Raw genomic sequence first — 23121 nt, forward strand, 5'->3', positions numbered from 1 at the left:
TTAAAACTTCATTAAAGTTCTACTGAGTTCAACAAGGTCTTCTGTCAATGCTCAATATTCCTGGCTGAAACTCCCAGCTTATCACATGGAATTAACAGATGCCCTTGAGAAAGGCATATTACGTAGATCCACAGTGATTTGCACTGGGTAAGTAGGGCAACTTATGGTTGTGGGGAAGGGAAAAAAACCCCACAACAACCCACCACATGATAATATTGTATATGGTTCAAAACTATTGTATGAGACTGTTCAAAGAACAGAGCTGAGAGAACCTAATAAAATATCCACTACAGAAATGCAGTGAAACCTACAATATTTTGTCAAGCAACATTTTTATTAGACAACAGATCCCCAGAAGACCTAGAAAATCATAGGCAGGGCTGGTAAATCCAATATGCTGGGTCAGCAAGCACAGCCCAAAAAGGATGGTCATACTTCCAGGGACTTTCAAAACATGAGCCATTAGCTGCATAGTAAGAATACAAAATCATTAAGCAGTTCAGATCTAAATTCTAGGTGGTTCTCCAAGTTCAATAGGTTTCTCTTACCTATCTTATCAAAGGAGGAAGAAAATAAAGTACATGTTTTTCAGATATTTACAGGAACTTCTTCCAGCAGAGAGGCTGGGTAAGAATCACAAGGTGTTTGTTTGAATATTGAATGGATGATGATAATGGACAGCAAAGCAGGGCAGTTCTTACCTTGCGAGGTCAGAAAGGGGAGAAGGCTTCTTGCAGGCAGGCAACTTGGAGCAGAGCATGCTGAAGGCTCCCAGCATTTTAAACAGATATAAGCAGGGCAAATTGCATATGTCAAGGACAGAGAAAAATATGACATAAAGTGGTAAAAAACTGGAAAAAGTGTTTTTGCTATGTTGATGGATTTTTAAAGCGCTAGATGCTAAGCTTCTACACTGATTAAAAAAAAAAAAAAAAGAAAGAAAAAAGAAAGGTTTTCCAGCTAGATCTATGAGGGTTTTCATTATTTATAGCATATCATAGGACTGGATAAAAGGGCTTTGTTTCCTGGTTCTTAGCAACGTGATTATTTGCTGTTAAGTATTTACAGATCTAATTTTTTTTTTTCCCAAAGAGTTTTGAGGAAGGAGAAGGAAGTTAATTTATTTTGTTCTAAGTTTCCTTGAAGCCTTCCAGGTTCACATACAGAAATTACCAGCAGCAATTCTGCATTTTCTGGGATTTGAGGCTTTGCTGAGCTTAAAAATAAAATCCCCATCCCTGTCAACACAAATGATGCCCCACTTTTTAAATATAACATTAATTTTAAATTATTATTTTCATTGCTAAGTAATCTTGAATTTGCATCTTTTATGAAGGTCTACCTAAATACATACCCCCATTTCTCCCCCATTTCTTGTGCACACCTCCATTCCACAACATTCACTTTCCCCAGGGGTCTGGCATCTCTCAACTCCAAATCCACCCTCTATCTGCGGTTTCAAACCAAGCAGTAAAACCAGATACCTGGTTTTACTGAAGTCGGCAGCAGTCCTCTCCATTTCCTTTCCCACTTGAGTTGAAATGGAGAACCTAGGGAAGCTCAGAGACCTTGAAATCCTCTGAAGGCCAGCAAAGTAAAGAAGTCTAAGTATTCCCTGATGTGGAGGTGAGGACAAAGGGAGCAAAGAGGCACAGAAATAGTCAAAAAGTCTCTAGCTCCCACAGAGCTTCCAGGTAGCAATACGGGCATCTCAGCAAGCTGAAAATTGTTCCATTCTGAATCCTGGAGTGTATCTCTTGCTACGAGCAGCTTGCTATTCCTCAACAAAGACAACGATGCCGCTGCAGGACCTTTTCCCAAATCCGATAAACTGTACACACAGGGAGAAGAAGAAATCACCTAAAGGAGCCTGGAATAACAATTTGAAAACACAGGGACCAGACTGTTGAACACTGCCTGGGCCAAAGAGCCTTGTAAGCAATATTTTGTGCTGGAAAAAAGATCTCACTCCTCTATGACCTACTGCATGTTCGTTCCAAAGGAAGGGTTTGCACAGTACATTGATGAGTTGCTTCTGTCTTACTTTACGATGACAGCTCAGAATCCTACATCAACATCTATAGAGCCACGTAGTAACAGGGATTGCAGAAAAAAAGTTCCAAAATAAACAGAATCTGCCCCTAAGCCATTATGCTCTACAATAGGTAATACAGCATACAAAGCATCATTCCATTCCGGTGAAGTACCCCTGGAACAGCACAGACATAAGCACGGTAAGAAGATACTAAAAGTCTAAGGTTTTCCCATTCTACACAGCCTTGTCTTGAAGATAAACAAACATGGTCTAGCAAGTGATATACTGCGCTACACTTAAGGATTAATGAAATCAGGCAAACACAATTGTTTTAAAAATCTGTAATACAGTGTTGGACTTCCTTTGACTATATCTGAGCACTGTTATGAAGCTGCTGCATTTATTCTTTTCTCCACAGACAGCAAACCAACTTAAAAGGAGAAGCTGTACTCTGTCTTCTGCAGCCAAATGATAAAGATGTATGTCAGTGAAAGCTGAGAGCCCTCAGGCATCAAGATGAATCCTCCTCTCTGGCAAAAGGGAAAAGGTTTGTCAAGAACAAAAGCAACCCTCTGCCCCAACCTGAGATGTGTGAACATCCCTCAAAAGAATACCTGCCCAATTAAAACCTGACTTATCTTCCACCCCATCATCAAATGGCAACCTGCTCTGCTAGCAAGGTAGAACAGTATCTGCAAAGTTAGTTGGCTCATGTTTCCATGTTGAAGTTCACTCCAAAGTCAGCGATGGGAAAAAGACTGCAAAACCCATTTATACTATTGCGATGCATGGTTCAGAGCCGGACAGCCTGGCATGGGATGCAAAGCCCGGCATTATGCATTCCTCGTTCAAGCCAAGCTCCAGTAAACCCATTGGAAGTCTGGCTTGAATACAGACTGCGGGCTATAGATGGTAATAAAAATCAGATAATAGTGCTTTACGTGTCCAGAGAGGTTCTCTTTTTCTAGGAATTGCTTCACTTGTCATCTATTTTTCCACGTCCTACAAAATTAAATGCTAATTGTATTTCTTCCTCTTCCCCCGGTCCCCTCCCACTCAATACTGGTCTCCAGAAGGAGCTGGCAACTCTGAACCTGCCAGAGAAAGCCAGTGCTCACCTTGCAATCCTAAAATTTCAGTGCTTCAAGGAAGAAGTTATGTTACATGGGTCAGTTTAGGACAAGGGGAATGACTTTTGCAATTTTTTTTTCCCTGCAGAGATCATCTCGAGCTGTGGCTCTCCCTTAAGTAGGCATTTCTGGTTTGGGGGTAAAATCTCTGAAAAAAATACCAGTCAGGGTATTTTCAAGAATCAGTTTTAAAGGCTAAACCTAAAGGAATAGTCACTGTCATTTCCTGAACTTTTTTCTGTCTCTGTTTTTTTGGACAGCAGGAGGTAACAGTAGTTTGGATAGGGGAGTTAAAGCATGAAAAAGAGGGTTTCTAAGCAATAAGATCTCAGAAGAAGAAATCAAGCTGAATAAAAAAAAAAAAAAAGAAAGCTCATTTACTGACTAAAGAAATTATCAACTTTTCTATCTGTTTATAAAGCAACATTGCAGATAAGTGATAGACCATTTTTTTCCTCTGAAAGACAAGGGGATCAAGTTTACTGAAATGCATGGTGAAATCAAGCCAAAACACGGCCATCTAATCTGCGATTTCTACAGCTTTTTGTATGAAAACCAGGTACTGAATAGGGTTTTCTTGAAGTGATAGCCACTGAGCATGCAGTGTGTTTGATATTTCAGAGTCCTACTGCTTGTTCTACAATCCACCTGTGGTAAAATAGAAAGGGGGGGAGTGTTTATTGATAAAGGGCATAACTAGACGTCTCTCTCACTAGCAACAACTTGCAGGTGAAGGCTGATAGGTCCAAGCAATTGAATGAGACAGAGGAACAAAAAAGAAATTAAAGAGAAGAAGGGAATAGATCTCTTGATTTTGTTGATTTTCTAACAGTCATTTTCTGCCAGAAGTTACTAACTTTCAGCTGCCTGGGTCTGTTCCAGGAAGATGAAGTGCACTTATCTCACACTAGGGCTTGCACCACCAGTGCAACCGGACCCAGTGCCACTGAGGTCTGGAGTCAATGACACAACAAACAGTGGGTCAAGCAAGCTCTGAATATATATAAATATATATGATTTTTTTTTTTTTCATCTCTGAGCCATTTGGTGATGCAAAGCCGTTGGGAAGAAAGGCATGGGAAGAGCGCATACATATTAAACAAGACGACAGCATCATGCCTTTGGATTAAGAAGGTGAAGGGACCTTCATTGTTTTTCAGGGTTATGAAATAAAAAACAGCTTTTCAGCTGTGATTTGCAATCGGATTGGAACTGCTTCAAAGGATAAAGGATGTAGGAACAGAATACAAGAAAAAACACAGTATAGTCTGGGAGAGAAAGGGTCGTAGTTGGTTCAAAAGGAACTGCCTCTCCTCCCATCATGGAGATATCCAGCTACATACAGCAGCTAAAGGGTATGTGTACCTGGGCATCTCTCTCTCATCCATACAGCAACTCCGCTGCTGTCTAGGGGTCAGTACATCTGAGTGGAAAGAAACTGAAAAAGTTCATTAGTGTTGCAATGAGTTACCAACACTGCTAGGAGAAAGTCAGCATTTGGCCCTTCTGTCAGAAGTATATTTTCTTTATGATGCTAACCTGCACAGAGAAAGTAAAAAATAATAATAATAATAATAAAATCAGTAGATGACTAATGCCATTTTCATGAAAAATGAATGGCTGCATCTCAGAAATAATTGTGGTTGTAAAGTTTACAACCCCTGAGTAAGATCCATGGAATGGTTTAAGAAATTAACAGGGATGTGAAAATCATAAAACAAAACACTCAGGTTGTTGCCACTGCCCTCCTGACAAATCTGAAGTGGCTCAAGTTGCACAGGCTGATTGGGAAAGAGAGGACATGGACTCCCTGCATGCTCCTTCGAAGAGGATGAGGATATCCCCAGTGGCAGCGGGGAGCACGGTGAGCTGGGCACAGCTGGACACGATTCCCTCCTTCCAGAGTAACCTGGGCACAGCTGGACACTTATCTTCTTCCAGACTAAACTGGGCAGAACTGGACACAATCCCGTCCCTGCCAGCCCAACCGAAGGCAGCAGGGCTGGGGCATGCACAAGCACAGTGTTTAAGCCTCTCCCCAGCCCTAAGCCACGATTCCTTCCCTCAGATGGGACAATATGCTGCCCAGCTGTAGTGACACATCAACTCACAAAATAACACTCAGAAAGCTGACACGTGGTCATTCCCACTGCTTTTGTGCTGATGTTTCTTTTGGAGCATTGCTTTTGAACTTGGTTTGAAGTATTGTCACCATCAGATAGGCGAAGGCAGCCAGGCAAGAGCGAAGCTGTCCCAGGGCACAGACCAGACTCAAGATACTCGGTCTTCTTCAGCTGAGTTGTAAGAGGCAAGTACACGTAGCTGTGCTCTTCAATTTTTTGTGTTTGTGTAAATCCAAAGGATTAAAAAAAAAAAAATCACAAAAATCACCAAACAGGCACTATTGGTACAGTAAGCAACTCCTTTGTGAATTGGCTCATTTAGGCATTCATTTAAATGGACTAATTAAGATTTAACACAAAACAGAAGCTGCTTTCAGATGTCATTTTGAAGGCCAGATGATCTCCTCTTTATTAATATTAAAATTTTAAACTATTGTCAGCTGATTTTTCAAGGATCAAGCTGTGAGTAAAGAGACTACGCTGCCGAAGTGTGTCCTATTTACGTAACACAGTCTCAATGAAAATGAGAGATCGATTATAAATCTGTGATACAGAGGATGGCTAAACTGCACAACTAAAGCTCAAGGTGTTTACCTGGATGATAGGAGGGAATTTGTAGCTTCAGCACCTGCCATTCAACTTTTCTATTTAACACCATATGGAAGAACACCACAGTATTTAAGGCAACACAGTTCTGAAAACCTTTACGAGAAAGCCAGCAGCTTACTGCAAATGAAAAATGAAATCCTGGAGGGAACACAAACGCTTCTCTTCCTTTCCATAGGTACGCAGAATGCGGGAACACGGGGGAAAGCAATTAAAGTATGATGATTCTAAAGGGGAATAATTATTTCACAATTACTTGAGAACATTACATTTATTGCTCTAATTAGCTTTTATTTTCCAAACAGGCATTTTGTTCCTGCATTTCTCTTGCACCTATGAAGGCTTTTCCTGTTTTCCCACTTCTTTGCTAAAGAAAGCTCAGCCTCGCTCCCTACGTGTATTTTCTATGTTGTGACTTAAGCCTCTGGTTAACCTTGCCCTGCCACCAGTTTGTTTTAATCAAAGGAAATCATGTCAGAAGATGCAATATACTTTGCAATTATATGAACACACAAGAAATAATCCGCTATGGGAAACACAGTTTGTAGAAATGAAGGGGGTGGGGTCACATTTCCACTTCAGAAGGAAAGAGGGTTTTATATGCTTAAAGTATAAAATTATTATTTTTCTCTAGAGGCTTGTCTTGCCAAAGTATATTCCTTGCATTCCAGGAGCTTTTAGAAACTAAAAGATTTTGTACACCTTTCCCCTGTATCAGTTGGGTCAAATATTTTTATATTAATCTATGAATTAATTATGAAATTTGAATAGTCCAAATGCTCATCAGATATCAAACATCTTAAAATGGCAATGAAATATTTAGAGTTATCCAAGTTTTTAAAGCAATCATAACTGATGATTAAGTTGGATGATGAATACATGTGGGGGAGGCTTAAAAACTTCTGAGATCATATCATAGGAAGTGGAAGATATATTTAAACATTAATGTGCTGAGAGTTACCGTGTGTTAACCACTGAATGGTGTTTTAGGCAGCTACTAGAAAAGATGATGGGTAGAAGGACACCACGAGATCGTAATTACTTGATCGACACCCAAAGATTTCTTTTCATTTCTGAAGCTCCTTGTCAACAGCCAAGAACTTCTTCTATTGCTTTGCTTTCCCTGGGTAGTGACCCAAGGAATCTGCCATGCAGGTAACTTAAGTAACAAGCAACCATACTTAAAATAAAGCTTTTACTGAATCAAAGTTGGAATAAAACGCTAGTGTAAGGATGAGGCTATGGACTTAAAAAACAGCTGATACCCAGTATCCATTTTCAGTTATTAATTCATGGTTTCATATCCTACATAAATTAAAAAAAAAACAGATAGTTAAAAAATTATTTTTGACAGTGTCTTGAGTTTTCCCTGCGGCAAAGTTTACGAAAAAAATATATATATATTATCAGCTCCAGTTTCTGCTGGGAAAAGTCCTATTTTGCATGTTTAGTGCAGAATGGGAAGATTGGGGTTTTTAAAGTGCATGAATGCCCCATGAACAACAACATCCCTTATTTCTTACACAACATACACTAACAAACAGTACTGAAAATTGGTCTTCACTGCCTTTTTAATCAGCATATTGCACATATATCTGATTTTCACTTATCTTGGATTAAAAAAGGCAATAATTCAAAGGCCAAATACTTCTACGCATAATTGCCATGCAACCCATGCAGTTGCATGTGCACTGCTTTAGGCACCATGTATTTTATTGGCATTATACAGCTATCAAAAACTGAAGTCAGATTTGAGTTTGTTTCGGTAGTAACAAAGTCTTACTCATTTACATTAAAGGTAATCCCAGGCAGTGGAATGTGTAATATGGAATGGAAAAATCTTCGGCGATATTGCAGAAGTCAACGTGAGGGGTTACAACGATGAGTATTTAATCCTCAAAGCAACCACTTTACAACCACCCAGTTGGCATGTACATGTAAGTCAGTGAAATTACTAAGCAAATTATATTGAACTCACATTTTATAACTCCACTTAGTAACCATTAACCCTCTCCTACCCTGTCCATACACACACACACACACACACACTTCCACCTGTATCTTTTCTTCAGAATTGCTTCTTCCACACAGTTAACACACACAGGCTACGTGTAACATCAGGCAAACAATTTCTGATCCTTTAAAACACTAACCAAGCAGTCTCGCTGCAAGCATTTACGATGGCTAGAGTGTCCAGCTTGCCAACTGCCAACAAGTTCATGCATCTTTATGCTTCATAGTACCTAGTTTTCAATGCCATTTCATTAATTTTTTATTAGTAAAACTGCCATTCAGTGACTAACCAGGTACACCCATGCCATGCATACCGTTTAATTATACTGAATACTTATGCTCAAAGTAGCTGATGTTCTATTTTACCTGTATTTAGCTAGATAATAACAGCAGCAAAATTTGGAAGTAAGCCACATGTAAGAGCAAGTCACAGCCTCACAGAGGTAAAAGCGTTTGAACTTGGACAGTTATCAAGCTGCCAGTTAACATTCACAATAGGTATGCACTGGATGTTATTCCTTGAAACTTCTCCTTCTCTGTTGCTTGTCGAAAGAATGGATGATTCTGAAAATAATTTACTTCACAAAGAATTTTTAAATGTGTAAAGAATGGGAAGTGTAAGTGATACCGTATGGTACTGATTTCCTAAAACATCTTACATGCCACCGGCATTAAAAAAAAAAAAAAAAAAAAAATCAACAAAAAATAGTTCTGCAAATTTTCACTGTGGAAGAGTTTTACATATAACTTGCTAATTGCCTCACTCTAAAATAGGAAATTCCTTTCTGCTAAAGACTGAACTAAGCTATACTCAATGGCTAGACCAGATGGCGAGGTTAAAAGTTTTGTGCAGCACCGTAACTTGGAGCGTGCTCTCCAACGTGCTGTGCCACCCCGCTGAACGCTGCTGGCATCTCGCTGCACGTCTGGGGTGGGCCAGCAAAAGGGTAAGGTGCATACGTGCCTATGACCCCTCACGCATAATCAAACTGCATTCTCATCAGCACTGATTAGTCCAGAGAGTTGGGGACTCGCAAATAAATGCATGTCACCACTTGGCTAGAAGAACAAAATAAAGATGTTTTTAAATAGCACATTACAGAGTTTTAGAAAAGCAGAGTAGCAAAGCTTCCATAGACAGCATTTAGTTTCAAGATTTTCAAGATGTTTTGTATTTTTTTTAGGAATAGAAGCTCCCTTAGCTAATAGCAATTTAGCCTTGATACCCATTTGTATGCATGACACGTGATCCCTTGAAATCATACATCTTCAGTTACTTAGACCAACAGCAAAGCAAAGCTTGGTTAATACAAGGAAGCACATCACAACACAACCACCGCCAATGCAGGAGGTAAACTTTTTTTTCTTCAAGAGATGACAAAGTCCCCCCTAAAACATATGAGGAACTCGCACTGAACCCTATAAGGATGTGGGCATTTAACAATTCCATTATTAAACCTCCGTATTTAGAGATCCACTTAGAAGCTGACATCTCTCTAAAGGAATTTCTGTTTCTGTGGACACACATTAAGGTCTGCATCTGATGAACACCGACTGCGTTTCAAGCTGTGTTAAAATATACTCTGAGTGCTTCCCAGTGAAAAGGAGCGTAAGGATAGCAATGCAGCAGCAAGAGTTTGACATGGTACTCCCCCCTCGAGGGGCAAGTTGAAGATAAAGTTATATAAGTCTAAGTGACAACAGGGCATCATCAGCCACGGTTAATAGTGCCTTTGAGCTTGGAGATGTTTGTTAGCAGTATCTTTTCTGACTGCCTGGAAGGACAGAAGGTAGAAAGTCTAATCAAAGCTGAGGCGATGAAAACAAGGGGAGGCTCAGCTGTGGCAGGTCCCTACACAGTGCTGCAAAGCAAGCGGCATCAGTGATCAGCTGCAACTTTGTGCCCTAAGAGCCAAACCTACGCTGGTTTTATGCAAAAGGGGAGAAATACAACACGTTTTCCAAAACTGACCAGTGCCAATAAAACCAGGGATCTTACAACAGGAGGAACAAAACACAGCAGAGAAGGTGTTTGAATTTAAGATCGCAAAACAGAGACAAAGGGGAAGCATTTACGCAAGCACTTTGCTGTCCTTCAAGGACTGTAAAAATAGCGTAAGTCATCTGCACCAAGCAGCTTCTCCCCCTGCCTCTTTCCCCTTTTCCACACACTTACTAAACCCCAGCTGCCTGAACAACTGGCCACTACAGAACATCTCCATGCAGAACACCGCTGGTGCAAGGGAAAGCACTCCACCTTGGGAGAAAGTTTGGTTGCCAGTAGAGAAGGTAATAAAAGTCTGAATAGTCTTAGATGGGAGCACAGTATGCTACCTGGTTGTGCAAATCGCCACTGACAGTCTCTGCAGCACACACGGGTTTATTTACACTTGGAAGTTAAGCGCTGCCTCAACCAGAACAGCTCCAGCACAGAGTCAATGCCAAAGCCTCTCGCATCATTCTAATGTAACTCAAACCACATTTGTCATCCTGATGAAAGAAGAAAAAGCAACCAAATAGAAGACATTTGGGGTACTGTAAAAACGCCGCACAGTCCTCAGCCCTCGTATCTTTCAGCGAGTGACTATTTCCTCCTTCCCAGCTTTTTTATTTTTTTGTATAAGGCTTAGGTTACCTGAAAATCCCTGTCAACTGGCAATGCCCAGGAGGATGATAATAGAAACTTTCCGATCGAGATTAATGGAGCAGAGACGGGCTAGGGGGAATACTTCTCTTTCTGAAATTCCAGCATTCAGTGCCTTCCGATAAATCCCATCCCCAGTCCAACCGCATGTAAACCAACCATCTTCACCCTAATTAACACTCTCCGTACCAGGCAGCTGTCGGGTACAGGATAAAAAATAAAAATAATAATAAATATTTAAAAAAAAAAAAAAAGCCTTGTGTTCTGCCTGGTCTGACTCCCGGTGGCTGTTCAGTATTTCGTTTGGCCGCGCGGACCGGCGGCGCGTTGCGAGGGTTTAGCGCTGCGGGCCGGGGGCCGGGGCAGTGCGGGGGGCATTCCCGCAGGGCAGGGGCCAGGAGCGGCGCCCGCCGCTCTGCGCGACCGCGCGGCGTTTCTCCACGTTGCATCAGCAGCGCATACCGCCCCCCCAGCCCCCCCCCCCCCCGCTCACCCTGCCGCCCCCCGCCCGCCTTCCCCGGGCCGCCGCCGTGCCAAGCGCCCAGCTGCCGCCGCTTAGGGGAAAGGAGCGAGGTGGGGGGGGGGAGGGCACACACAGCACGGAGACCACCAAGTGACTTGGGAAGGGGCGGGGGACACAGAGAGACAGCACAGCGACACCCCCTTCCCCTCCCGCGGAGGGGCGGACGGTGCGGGAGGGACCCGGCCGAAGCCCCGGCTCGGTGCCGGTGGAGGAGGGGGGGGACCCGGCGTCGGTGCGCGGGAAGGGGAGAGGGGAGGGAGGAGCGGAGGGGGGGGGGGGACCCGGCGGCAGCCCCGCCGCCACTTACATTCTGTCAGAGACCAGCAAGCGGCCGTCGACCATCATCTCCGGAAGGAAATCCAGCTTGAACGAAGAAGTCATGCTGGGCTCCGGGCGCGCCGCGGCGGGCTGGAGGGAGGATGCGGCGGGGCTCGGCGGATCCCACAACTGCGCCGGGCGGCGGAGAGGCAGGCACAGGTGCGGAGGCCTCCCCGCGGCAGCCGCCAGCCCCGGCAGTTGTCACATTTCTCTCCCCCTCTCGGTTTTTTTTCCGCCAATCCCCTCCGAAATCGACTGCTGAGGCAACTGTCGGTGGAGCGCCAGGTGCTGAGCGGGGAGGCGGAGCCATCTCCCCGCTGCGGCTCCCCGTTAACCCCTGCGCCCCCGGCGGGCCCGCCGCCCCGGGGAGAGGCCTAGCGCCGGGGCCAGGGGTGGGGGCACACACCGCCCGGGGCTCCCCGCGGCAGGGGGGGGGCGCCAGCCGCCTCGCCCGTGGGGCCAAACTTTGAGAGCGGCGGGGGGGGGGAGGGAGAAGCCGCCCGAGCCCCCGCGCCTGCCTGGCGCCTCGGCAGCTGCCCCCGCGAGTGGGCACCGCCGGCGCTACGGGCCGGGAGCCCCCAGCCCCCCCGCGGGTGGGCACCGCCGGCGCTACGGGCCGGGAGCCCCCAGCCCCCCCGCGGGTGGGCACCGCCGGCGTTACGGGCCGGGAGCCCCCAGCACACCCCCCCCCCCACACACACACACCCCCCCGCGGAGCCAGCAGCCGGCGGAAAACCCGCTGCTGAAATGCCTACGCGTACGCGCGCGTGGTTTGCACAGAGCCCAGTTCCTCCCAGCACGGGAGGAAGGCGCGGTCCAGCGCTGCCAAACTGGGAGCAACTGGGAACACTTGGGCAGGTCGCTCAGTGCGGACTGCTTCTACCCCGATTCCTGCCATTCAGACCTTGGCACCCGTTAAGCGCTCAAAGTGATGTGACTGCCTGGCGGCAAACTGGGAGTAACTGGCCTCGCTGATCCAGACCAGTGAGTAACGGCGGCTGATCCTCCCCCCGGCCCGTAACCCGCTCCCGGCCCCGCCGCGCTCCGAGCCGGCCCCGCCACCGCGCTCCGCTGGCACTGCCGGGACGCGCATCACATCCCAGACATCCAAATAGCTGGAGCCACCACCCCACCCCCCACGCTACCGCCCCCGGAAAATCTGTATGAATTGTCCTTTGCGTCTCCCAAACCTACTTGCTTCAACACAAAGAGGCTCCGGGCGAAAGAATATTAACATATTTACGAAGATTACTGGGTGATCTGAGCAGTCTAGACAAAACGTTTCTCGGCTTTGTGTGTGCTTCTCCTTCGCAATCTCTCTCCAGGTTTTATCATTTGATTCGTTCTGGGTAAGCAACACTTGCTAAAAGTAACCCATGCAAATTAAAAGCTGCTACACTTCAACTTTTCAAAGAGTATTCTAAAATAAAATTACATTGACCCAGACGCGTGCTACCAGTCAGACCAAGTTCTATTTAGGTTTTGACCAACATTGATTTGATAATAGAAATACAGACCAGGCGAATTATCAGAGTCCGGTTTATTGCACTGAGAGACTTTTCCATTTTAAACAGTGAAAAGGAAGAAAAACCCCTCAGGCTGCTAAAATTTTTGCCTACTTTGCAAGTCTAAAGGAAGAAAAGGTTCAGTTGGCCCTCAGCATAATCCCCATAGGACAGCTGCAATCCCGAACAGTCATCTATAGTGTTATTAATCTGCTCCATCCTATACATTTGCATACTGTCCTCATCACCATGGCACCTAAACATCTACATAGAAAGGCACAAAGGAATGCTGTGGCTCCCCTTTCCTAAAGTAATGGTGATTCCTCTACATCTCCCATCCGTCGCAGCCCAGGACCATACAGCAGATCAAAAATTAAGTGCAAAGTCGAAATAAAAGGAGAAACCAGCACAACTTTCTCCAGCTGGATGCAGCCACCTGGGTTTTGATCTGGGGCCTCCATGGTGGTTAATCCAGCCCAGAGCAGAGTTGGATTAATTTTCAATTTCAAAATCTTGCCACTGCAAAGGGGCAGGTTTTCGCTCAGAAGGCATACAGGCAGCTCAGGGAGGATGAAGATACACTTTTAAGTACGAAGTCTCCACCCCCACTTCACCCTATGCGGCTGCATCTGTACCTCTTCATCATCATCTTTTTTTCTTTTCTTTTTTTTTTTTTTTTTTTTTTTTTGGTACATGCTAAATCTAAGGGACTTCAGCCTCACCAGCCTGTCGCTTTTAAGGACCACAGCCCCACTGCTGCTGACTGCAAAGCAAATCCACACTTTGCACAGGATGCTAAGGGGGAGGATCATAAAAAATTTTGCTTAAAATCTGTGTATGGAAGAGTGAGATCTTGATAAATTTGCCCCATTTCACAAGGTGTAAGTGCTTAAAAATGCTTCATTAAAACGTATGTTCTTTTGAAATATTTATTTTCCTTTTAATTACATGTGAATTAGCTGGAAGAAGCTGTAGGGAAGCCCTCTTACTGACTTAAGCCTTCTCAGCAGTTTGTTAAATTCTAGCCTCAAATCCCTTGAGGGAATAGTGGATTCAAAGCAGCTTTTAATCATACTATAAGGAGGGTGAAGTAGTATGTAAGTAGGTCATAGAGAAAGCATTACAAGTGCATAGGTTATTGCTTTATTTAACAACTACAGTGTAACACACTTTTCAAAGCACATTTGCTTTTGCCATTTAAAAGTTAGAAGCAGGAACAGGGTCAAATGCAAAAAGAAACCCTCTCTATAAAAGATACTGAGATACGACTCAAGGAGAGCTTACAGGGAGAAACTGCCATCAGATAATTTGGTTCTGAAACGTAAATTATGTAGTGTCCATGTATGAATTAACTCTCAAATGCAGTGGGTAAGCGGTGAAAAACAAAAAACAACGCCCTGAACATTTCACACACTATTCCAGATTCAGGGGTGTTATTTGTAATGGTAATGCCAGTCCCTTGACTAGCACACGTGTGCACAATAGCAACTTTTAATAAAAATGAAGGAAAAAATGGAAGCTTTGGTCTGTTACTACAGTACAGAGGGAAATGGGGAAGGGGAACGGCAAATGAAGCTGCATTAATTGTCATAGCACAAGTCAGACAATAGATCTAAACACTGGCTTTGGGGAGCTGCTTTATTGCTACGCTGTCGCTGCCTGCCGATATTAAGCTTTTTCAGCTGGTGGAGCATATGGCAGTTTTGAGGAAGAAACCTGGAATTTGGAATCAGCAATTCTTAGGCTTTAATCCTATTCCAGCTACAAATGTCGCCTCCTATCCATCCTCCCCTTGTTTCAGAGGCCCAGAGCCTGCTTGGCCCCACAGTCGCCTCATTTACTCTTTGTGCCTTGGTGTCTCCGTACTTCCCAGCGGGCAGATGAAGCAATTCCACCTCACCTTTGCAGATGAGTTACCGTTCAAGTGGCTTTTCAAACACAGAGCTATATGCAGTTTCTCCAAACAACTCCACCTTTGAAAGCCAAACACCTCTTCTGAGCAAAAAAAACCCACCCAAACAAACCTGCAAAGAGTTCAGCTGGAGAAAGACAGGGCTTGAGCATATGAGCTCACACTGACAACACCACCCGTGGCTTTCATGCAGTGAGTGACAAAGGCAAGTGACGCCCCCTTCCCTTCCAGATCCCACAGCCAAATCCAGGATGGAGCTCACACCACGTACCCTCTCTGAAACCCCTCCTCACCCTTTCCTTAATTGCTATTCTTTTAAACAACTTGCCCCCCAGTATTGGGCCAAGGAAATGCTACTGTTGGAAGCACTTCAAGGGAAAGTTTCCGAATGACTTCACTTTCTCTCAAGCCTGCAAGGCAGTATGAAGAGAGTTCAAATCCTCTGCTTTATTCCCCCCTAAGCCAATGAACATGCTCGGGATTCAGCTTATCTCTGGCATCAAAGCAAGTTTCTAACAGAGGCGGCAGAAGCAGAGCTCAGCGACGGTGGTGTAAATTTGGAGTGGGTTCAACTGACTTCAGTGGAATCACTCAGGATCTTCTGCTAATGTGAAGTGAAAAAGAAATCTGGTCCAGATAGTGCTAGTGAATGCAAAAGAGGCGTTTGCTACCTTACACAAATAAAAAACCTTCCAGCAGACAAACCATGAGCCTGGGAGCAGTAGCGTGGCTAATAGCAGAAATCACAGCATTCTGGTTTGTGTAGCAGGACATGAGCCTACCTGCCCGTAAGTGAGGAAGCCCATCAGCCTAACTCTTAGTAGCAGACCTCTGGAGGGACAAGAAAGGGATGGGGATGGTGACGGGGAGAAAAAGAAAAGAAAAGCACATGAGCACAAGTTCCACAAAGCATTTGGGCAGGGCTAGGGGATGGTGTAAAAGCCATAAACAATTAAAGCATAAAGTAGTGAATTTCTTTGAGTGGCAAAAGTAATGGACCCGACTCTGCATTGCTTTACCATTTGTGAAGATTTTATGTGCAACAAATTCATCTTCAGATATAACACTGGAATAAAGTTTTGCATTTTGAAGGCTTAACCTTTCTGTAAGGATTTTTTATTTATGAACTGAAACACACAACATTCCTCCCTTCATCTTATTTGGAGAAATAAAACAATTTGCATATAACCGAAACCCTTTTAAAAAGAAGATATTGGCTAAAGCTGATCAATGAATTTTAAGTATTGAAATCTTAGCCCCTTTTGAGGCTTCCCCCTGCTTCTGTAAGCCATTGCAGCAAATCAGTAATTTTCAGAAATAAACGTCTTTAAAATTAGCCCTGTGAAAAGGTACCTCAAATTAAGCATTTCTAGAGCTTTCACTTGAAGCACACTGATATTATGTAAACTTGGTTGCTATAGTAAAACTTCCCACTCACTTTTTTTTTTTTTTTTTCTTCCCCCTTCCTATTTTATACCAGTGAAGAGGTGATTTCATCCCACTGTGGGTATCAGGCCTTTGTTCCCTTTTGCACGTAATAACTCAATCTTTCTGAAAACAATTAGGAAAGATTTTATGGCACAAGGCGGACACTACATGTGATGGAAGTCTTTTAGGAAAGGCCTTTAATGTGGAGGAACACCTTACTTTGTAAATATCATACAGATACTTGGGATTGTCTATCATGACCCTCAAGTCCAATCCTGCATAGCGCTATTGCTCAGCAGGAGCCAGAGCTGCCCAGTACCATTTGTTCCCGTTGGGTTATCCATGGTGCTCAGCACTATATTTAGCAAATGCTAAAGTAAAGTAGTAACGACTATTTGCAAGACCAAGTCTTACCGTCCTGTTATTTATTTACAGCCCTATTGCAGAACGTAACTATTGATCTGCAGGTGTTGCCTTTGAGCAGAGCCTTGTGCATATAGACACAAGACCAAGGCTTTTGTCAGCCCAGCCCTATCTCAACTTGATAACCAGCATTGACTGGGGGTTTTTAGCTTTTTTCCTCTTTTTTTTTTTTTTTTTTTTTTTCATGAACAACCTTAACTTCTCACCCGCTGACTGATTCCATCAACAACCGCTGCCCAACCAGATGAGAAACTAGGTCATTGCATGCACTGGGAAGACCCGATTTCCTACTTGACAGCAGATGCATTATTTATGGTTAAAAAAGGCACCTTCCCAAACAACCCTGGAAGAGGGAACTGGATCGTTGGATTTGGCTATTATATTATGTTCACATGAAAAAGCACAATTTTGTATTACTTAGGATAGGAGGAAGCACACATCTGGTGCCCTTGACTATGTTGCTCCACCCTCACAACATGCAAGAACCCCACTTATGCCTTCACAGGGCAGGGGGAAAAACCCACCATAACAAAAACAAACAAACAAACAAACAAAAAAACCCACCCAACTTACTCCCCACTATCCAAACCCACAGGAACAACTACTAGGAGACACAAGAACCTCTCTCATTTTATATAAATTTGAGATTTCTGAAGATATTTGCCCAGCTAGGGAGGTTGGTTATTGGGAGAAATATAGGATCAGGGAAGCAGATGGTGAGGATGGGCTTAAGACAGCAAAAGGCTGAATCAGGGGCAATGCTGAAGGACAGCTCCAACTCCAAAAGCAATGGGCAAAGGCAAGCATGAAGTTCTAATGCGGCATCATCAAGGCAAGAGGTTGGGTAAGGTACATCCAAAGAGACTGGAAGCCAAAAGTAGACTTATTTTTAACAACAAAATATAAAGAATTCTGAGGAGTTTATTACAATACCTGAATTAACCTAATGCACTCCACTTCTAACAGCAGGGTCTTCATAATATTAATCTGCCATCTTCCCTTCTCATGGACCACTACAATGTGTTTTTCTCTCTTTTTCACTGCCAACGATTGGATCTCATGCTTTAAATTGTGACACCTTTAAGGTAGGAAATTTCACAGGTCTTTCTTTTTGTTTGCTTGTGAAGTGTCTACCATAGATCTTGGTCCTCAAAAATAACAAACAATCACCCTGATAATAAGTAAAGTAACTATCTTTCTTTGACATCATTATTTCCCACAGACATGAAGAACGGAAAGAAAAGACTCCTGCAGTAACTATAAGGCATTCACAGGTGCAGAAAACTGCACCATATCTGCTTTGGCTTCATTGGTGTCTTTTTTCTATTTCCCCCTTAAATGAACAATGCAAAAATTGCCACATAGGTCAGATCAAAATGTTCAACTAGTTGGTGACCCTGCCTCTGGTAATGGCTTGTAATGGTTGCAGAGAGAAAGAGCATGAGAATGGCAAGTGCATTGTGATCCTTCCCCACCTTCCCGCACCCAGTGGCTGAAGGACTTCCCAGAGTCCAGGATTGCATCTGAACCAAGTTCTTTAACAGACTCAAAATCGCTGATTCAATTTTCCCCCAAAATTCTCTCTCTGAAAGGAACATTGATGAAGTCATGTGTTTATTAGTGCCAGAGCTGCCTATTAAACGGGCTGTTCTTAATGATTTCAGAGATTTGGGGCTCAGTACAACAAACAGGAACATTGCCTTTCTTTTCTGAAGCAAAACATTAAATCCAACTTGGTGTTTAACATAACATGTTTCACTTCAGTAGAGTCCCAATAATTCACCTCCAACTTTTGTTAAAAAAACCCAACCCATTGCTAACACAATTTTGTAAGGGAAAAATGCTGAAACCATGAGGTTCATAGGGCAGCCATCTAATTTGGCATCTTTTTGTGACAGAAAAGGCTCTTCAGGAAAAATTTTGGTTACTTTGGATCGGTATATTTGGGGGTGGGGGTTAAATGAGTTAAATGTATGTTCATCAGCCCTGCACAGACAAATCTCCATATGATTCATTGGAGCAGCACTGCAGAACACCTGGTGTTGCCGATGCAGTTCTGTTGGTGTTTTGTTATTTTTAAGGGGGTTATATAACTCTCTCATTAAAATTAAATGTGGGCTGAAATGATGCAGGCACATTCTCAAGCTTCAGAGTGAGCTTCTTCCTCACAGTTTAGCTGAAAATAGATCATTTTTAGGCAGAAGAGAAGGAAAATGAAACCAAGAGGTTGTTACTTTAGAAAATCGAGTCTCTAAGTTTTTTGATAATTCACCATTTCCTTTCTAGAGGGCCTCAGTTCTTCAGATGCTGACCTGGAGCTTCCAGGGAGAGCAGGTGCAGGATTTGAATCTTAAATTCACTCCACAGCACAGCTATCATATCATCCACAGCTATCTACACTTGCAAGGTTCAATTTCCAGATGATCTACGTTCAGGTGCCCTTGCTTTTCTCTTCACTCCTCTATTTGTCTAAAAGAGATAGTAAATTCCCGTATCCTCTCTCTGATTTTCTGTCACTTTTTCCTCCCCCCTCCAACCCTCTGCTCTATCTTCCTCCCAGTGACAGACTGTTGTCTGGCATCCTCAAAGGCTGCTCTTGAAGATGACCTGCTGATTTGCTACCATGGGAACTCCAGAGTGAGGACAGCTTCTACCTTCTACACCAAAGGGCACAAGCAACAGTTCCCCACACCACCCTTCTCGACGGTAAAAGTTTACCGTCCTCTATCGCACAAGCCTCGCAGGGACAATGCAAGGTTGTGCCTGAAATAACAAGAGCGCTGCTGCCTTCCCAGTGTCCAGCAGCAGCCACTGCTGAATTACTCGGAGGAAGGTGAAAAAGTCTAATAGCATGTGTGAGCATGCAAATTGCTTCTCAAAACTAGTGGAGAAAAAGCTTAGGCAGCAAAGCATGAGACTCAAGAAAAACCCTGTCTAATCTAATGGCAGAAAGCATTATCTTCATAGAAGTGCCACATTTAAAACTTCCTAAGCAATTTTATTGGTAACCCTATTTCTCTGAATCAGTGAGAGTTAACTTAAAATTAGGTTATTCTACCTGAACAAGAGATGCAGGCTAACACATCAGCCACTGAGTATGCTACATGGAGAGACAGGCAAGTAATTCTCTCCATTCCCCAGCCCCAAACACAATTTTGGGTGTTTTAATTGACATAGAAGGATCATTTTTACTTGGCTGCATTTTGCAGGGCAGCTTGTGATCCACACTGTGTCAGTCTTGTCAGTGCACTGGCAGGTTTACAGATCTACGATTACTTTCCTACAAGCACCGACTCATAATAGCCTAATCCAGTAATGTGGGCTTAATGCATAATATAATTTCATGAACCACCTAGAAACTGAGTGCAAATCTGGGAGTCGATGCTTTCCAGAAATGTCAATTTAGCCATAAGTTCAGAAACCCTGAAGATGGATCTGTCTGATATTAGCCCACAAAATGGTCACTGATCCTTAGATCATCAGAGAAAGTAAAGTTGTGCGTGAAAACTGCTAAAATCCTTTTTACATCCTTCTGGACCCGGTTACTAGCTATGCTATCTCAGTCTCAAGACTGGAGTGAGAGGCGAGAAAATTAGGGTCCAGATCAAGAATTACACAAAATTTGGGAAAACTCCTGCCCTCTGCCATTCAGTAAAGACAGTTAACCTTCAGAGCATCATTAACTTGCAAAGCAACTTTAATTGACACATTTCCTTCTGCTGCAGGGTGAAATAACACAAAACAAAACAAACACACAAACGAACAACAACAACAAAGCTTTTTGCTACGGCAAGAGTTGGGGGGGGGGGGGGGGCGGGAAATAATCCTGGTTTTATTTCCTCTGTGAGGATGCCAGCAGTCCTGTTTCATAAACTCCACTGATTCATCACCATCCCAGGCAGCCAATCATTCGGCAGGTCAAGTAGAAATGGGCTGTAGAGCCAGCAACTCCTGCTGCCCCGATAATGCATGTCATTCCAGGCATGGCGACATGCTTTCTCAACAGCTGCCATTTTCAGTTACCTTTTCTATGGCTGACATACAAGTAAATGTGTTGGAAGCAGTAAAACAGTCATAGGAAAGCAGTTGCAAAGATAAATAGCACCTGCACGTGATAATCTCTAATGTTATTAGAGAGGAAAGGAAGATGTGTTTTGAAACGGAGTTTCTTTCTTCTGAAAGCATCACTTGACTTTGGGGGGGGTGGGGGTGGGGGGTGTTGACTGGGGGGTGCATGAGTGACTGAGAAGGGGTTTTTGTGTTTGGTTTTTTTCTTTTGCTCCAATAACATCCAGACATTCATCTTGGTTATAAACTTAATGGATATAACTAGAGGGAAAGGGGAGAAAAAAAACCCAAAACAAAATACCTAGCATTAAGGAAAAAATATTCTCACAATTCAGTCATGAGAAAGATTTTTTACAGCTAGGTTTTGCTTGAATTCAGTAATGCTCACTTTAAGAAACACAACTGCTTTAATTAAGGGAAAAGAAAGGATTTTCTTCAGTCATTTCTTTTCAATCTTTATTCCTTATCATCTAACTTAAATTTCACTAACTACTTGTTCAACAACAGTCCTTTGAATTATATGTAGTTGAATACTTTTTTGCAGATGGATACTGAGTGGGAGTTTTGAGGGCACATTACTGTAGAAATAAACACCCTTAGTGAAACAATGTTTGAACTTATGTGCACAAGTGTATGTGTCTACATATGCACAGTGGTATTTACCTGTATATTAGATATAAAGCATATGTAATTTCTATATTTTTAGCATATAAAGTCCCTGTGCCTGTACACAAATGGGAAAATGAAAAAAAAAAACCAAACAAACCCCATCCCAAAACAAAACTAAATAACTGTTCCAAATAACAGTGCTGCAACAAAATTTCAAATGCATAAGATTATACATATTAATTTATGGTAATCTACAAATGAATGTTGCAGAGACAGTCCAGGTTATCCAAAATGGTACTTGCATTTAATGAGAAACTACCACAAAATATCTTCAAGACAGATTTAGTTGCATCTTCTAACACCCCTGAATTAATATAGTGCAAAACACAAAGTACAGGCTATGTTTCCTCTTTGGAACAACTGGCTCTTGAAATGCCAAAGGAAAGCCAAGCTTTTCTCTCCATACAAAGTCCTTTTAGACATCTTGCTTTCAGATTTCATCAACTTAGGTGTTTTCAGAGCTGTAAGCAGTGAACTTTCCATCAGCAACATCTTCAGCTAATTAACCCTGCTGATTACAATAATTAGTATTGATTCACTCCTGAATGACTTCTTAAGTATTCAAGCACAATCTACACTTGCAGTAAAACTTCTAGATATGAATATTAATTGAATGCTCTCCTTTGTTTTTCAGCCCCAAAGGTATAGTTTACAATCTTATATAGAATCAGAGAATCATAGCACAGTTTGGGTTGGAAGGCACATTTAAAGGCCATCTAGTCCAACTGCCCTGCTGTGAGCTGGGACACCTTCAACTAGACCAGGTTTTTCAGAGCCCCATCCAACCTGACCTTGAATGTTTCCAGGGATGGGACATCTTCCACCTCTCTGGGCAACCTGTGCCAGTGTTTCACCATGCTTATTGTAAAAAATGTATTCCTTATACCTATTCCAAATCTACTCTTTTAGTTTAAAACCACTACACCTTGTCCTATTGCAACAGGCGCTGCTAAAAAGTCTGTCCCAATCTTTCATATAAGCCCCCTTTAAATACTGAAAGGCCACAGTAAGGTTTCTCTGGAGCCTTCTCTTCTCCAGGCTGAACAAGCCCAACTGTCTCAGCCCTTCCTCACAGGAGAGAGGCTCCAGCCCTCTGAGCATCTTCATGGCCTCCTCTGGACCTGCTCCAACAGGTCCATGTCTTTCCTGTATTGAGGATCCCAGAGCTGGTCATACCACTGCAGGTGGGGTCTCACCAGAGCAGAGCAGAGGGGGAGAATCACCTCCCCCAGCCTGCTGGCCATGCTTCTTTTGATGCAGCCCAGGATACGGCTGGCTTTCTGGGCTGCAAGTGCTCATTGCTGGCTCACACCCAGCTTTCACCCACCAACACCCCCACATCCTTCTTGGCAGGGCTGCTCTCAGTCCCTTCATACTTGCATTTGCTAACAGAAACACTTCACTTTTATTCTCATTTAACAAAGGGAATATTAACATGTTGATGCTAGAGACTGTGGTTCATGGGGGAAAAAAAAAAAAAGACAAAAACTCCAGGCTAATATATAAATATAATTCACTTCCATTTCCTATGGCAGCATGGAAGGGCAGTTCCCAGGTTAAAACCTATCCTGCTCTTGCTCTGGCTGGTAGGACCAAGGTTGGTCTTTCTTTTTGACTTAACACCTGGTCATTGCAAGAACAAATAACAAATCATGTAGAGTCTGAATTACCTCTCTTAGCACTGTTGTGGAAACATGTTGCCAAGTTTGACAACTGGAAGGCAC

General features: G+C 43.3%; 1 protein-coding gene across 7 annotated transcripts in view; it reads right to left on the reverse strand.

Annotated features, from left to right (window-relative positions):
- CELF2 (CUGBP Elav-like family member 2) overlaps positions 1-23121 on the reverse strand; it is a 376801-nt gene that overhangs the window by 234133 nt on the left and 119547 nt on the right. The window contains exon 1 of one of the 7 annotated variants that reach the window (XM_056338915.1): positions 11382-11643. The exons of 5 other annotated variants lie outside the window; for them this stretch is intronic. In XM_056338915.1, the coding sequence (XP_056194890.1) occupies positions 11382-11455 (74 nt within the window). In that variant the 5' untranslated portion in view covers positions 11456-11643. Of the gene's footprint in view, positions 1-11381; positions 11644-23121 lie in introns of those variants that run through there. One more of the 7 variants, XM_056338916.1, reaches the window with a different exon arrangement.

Source organism: Falco biarmicus, chromosome 5, assembly GCF_023638135.1.
Source record: "Falco biarmicus isolate bFalBia1 chromosome 5, bFalBia1.pri, whole genome shotgun sequence".
Classification (NCBI taxonomy): domain Eukaryota; kingdom Metazoa; phylum Chordata; class Aves; order Falconiformes; family Falconidae; genus Falco; species Falco biarmicus.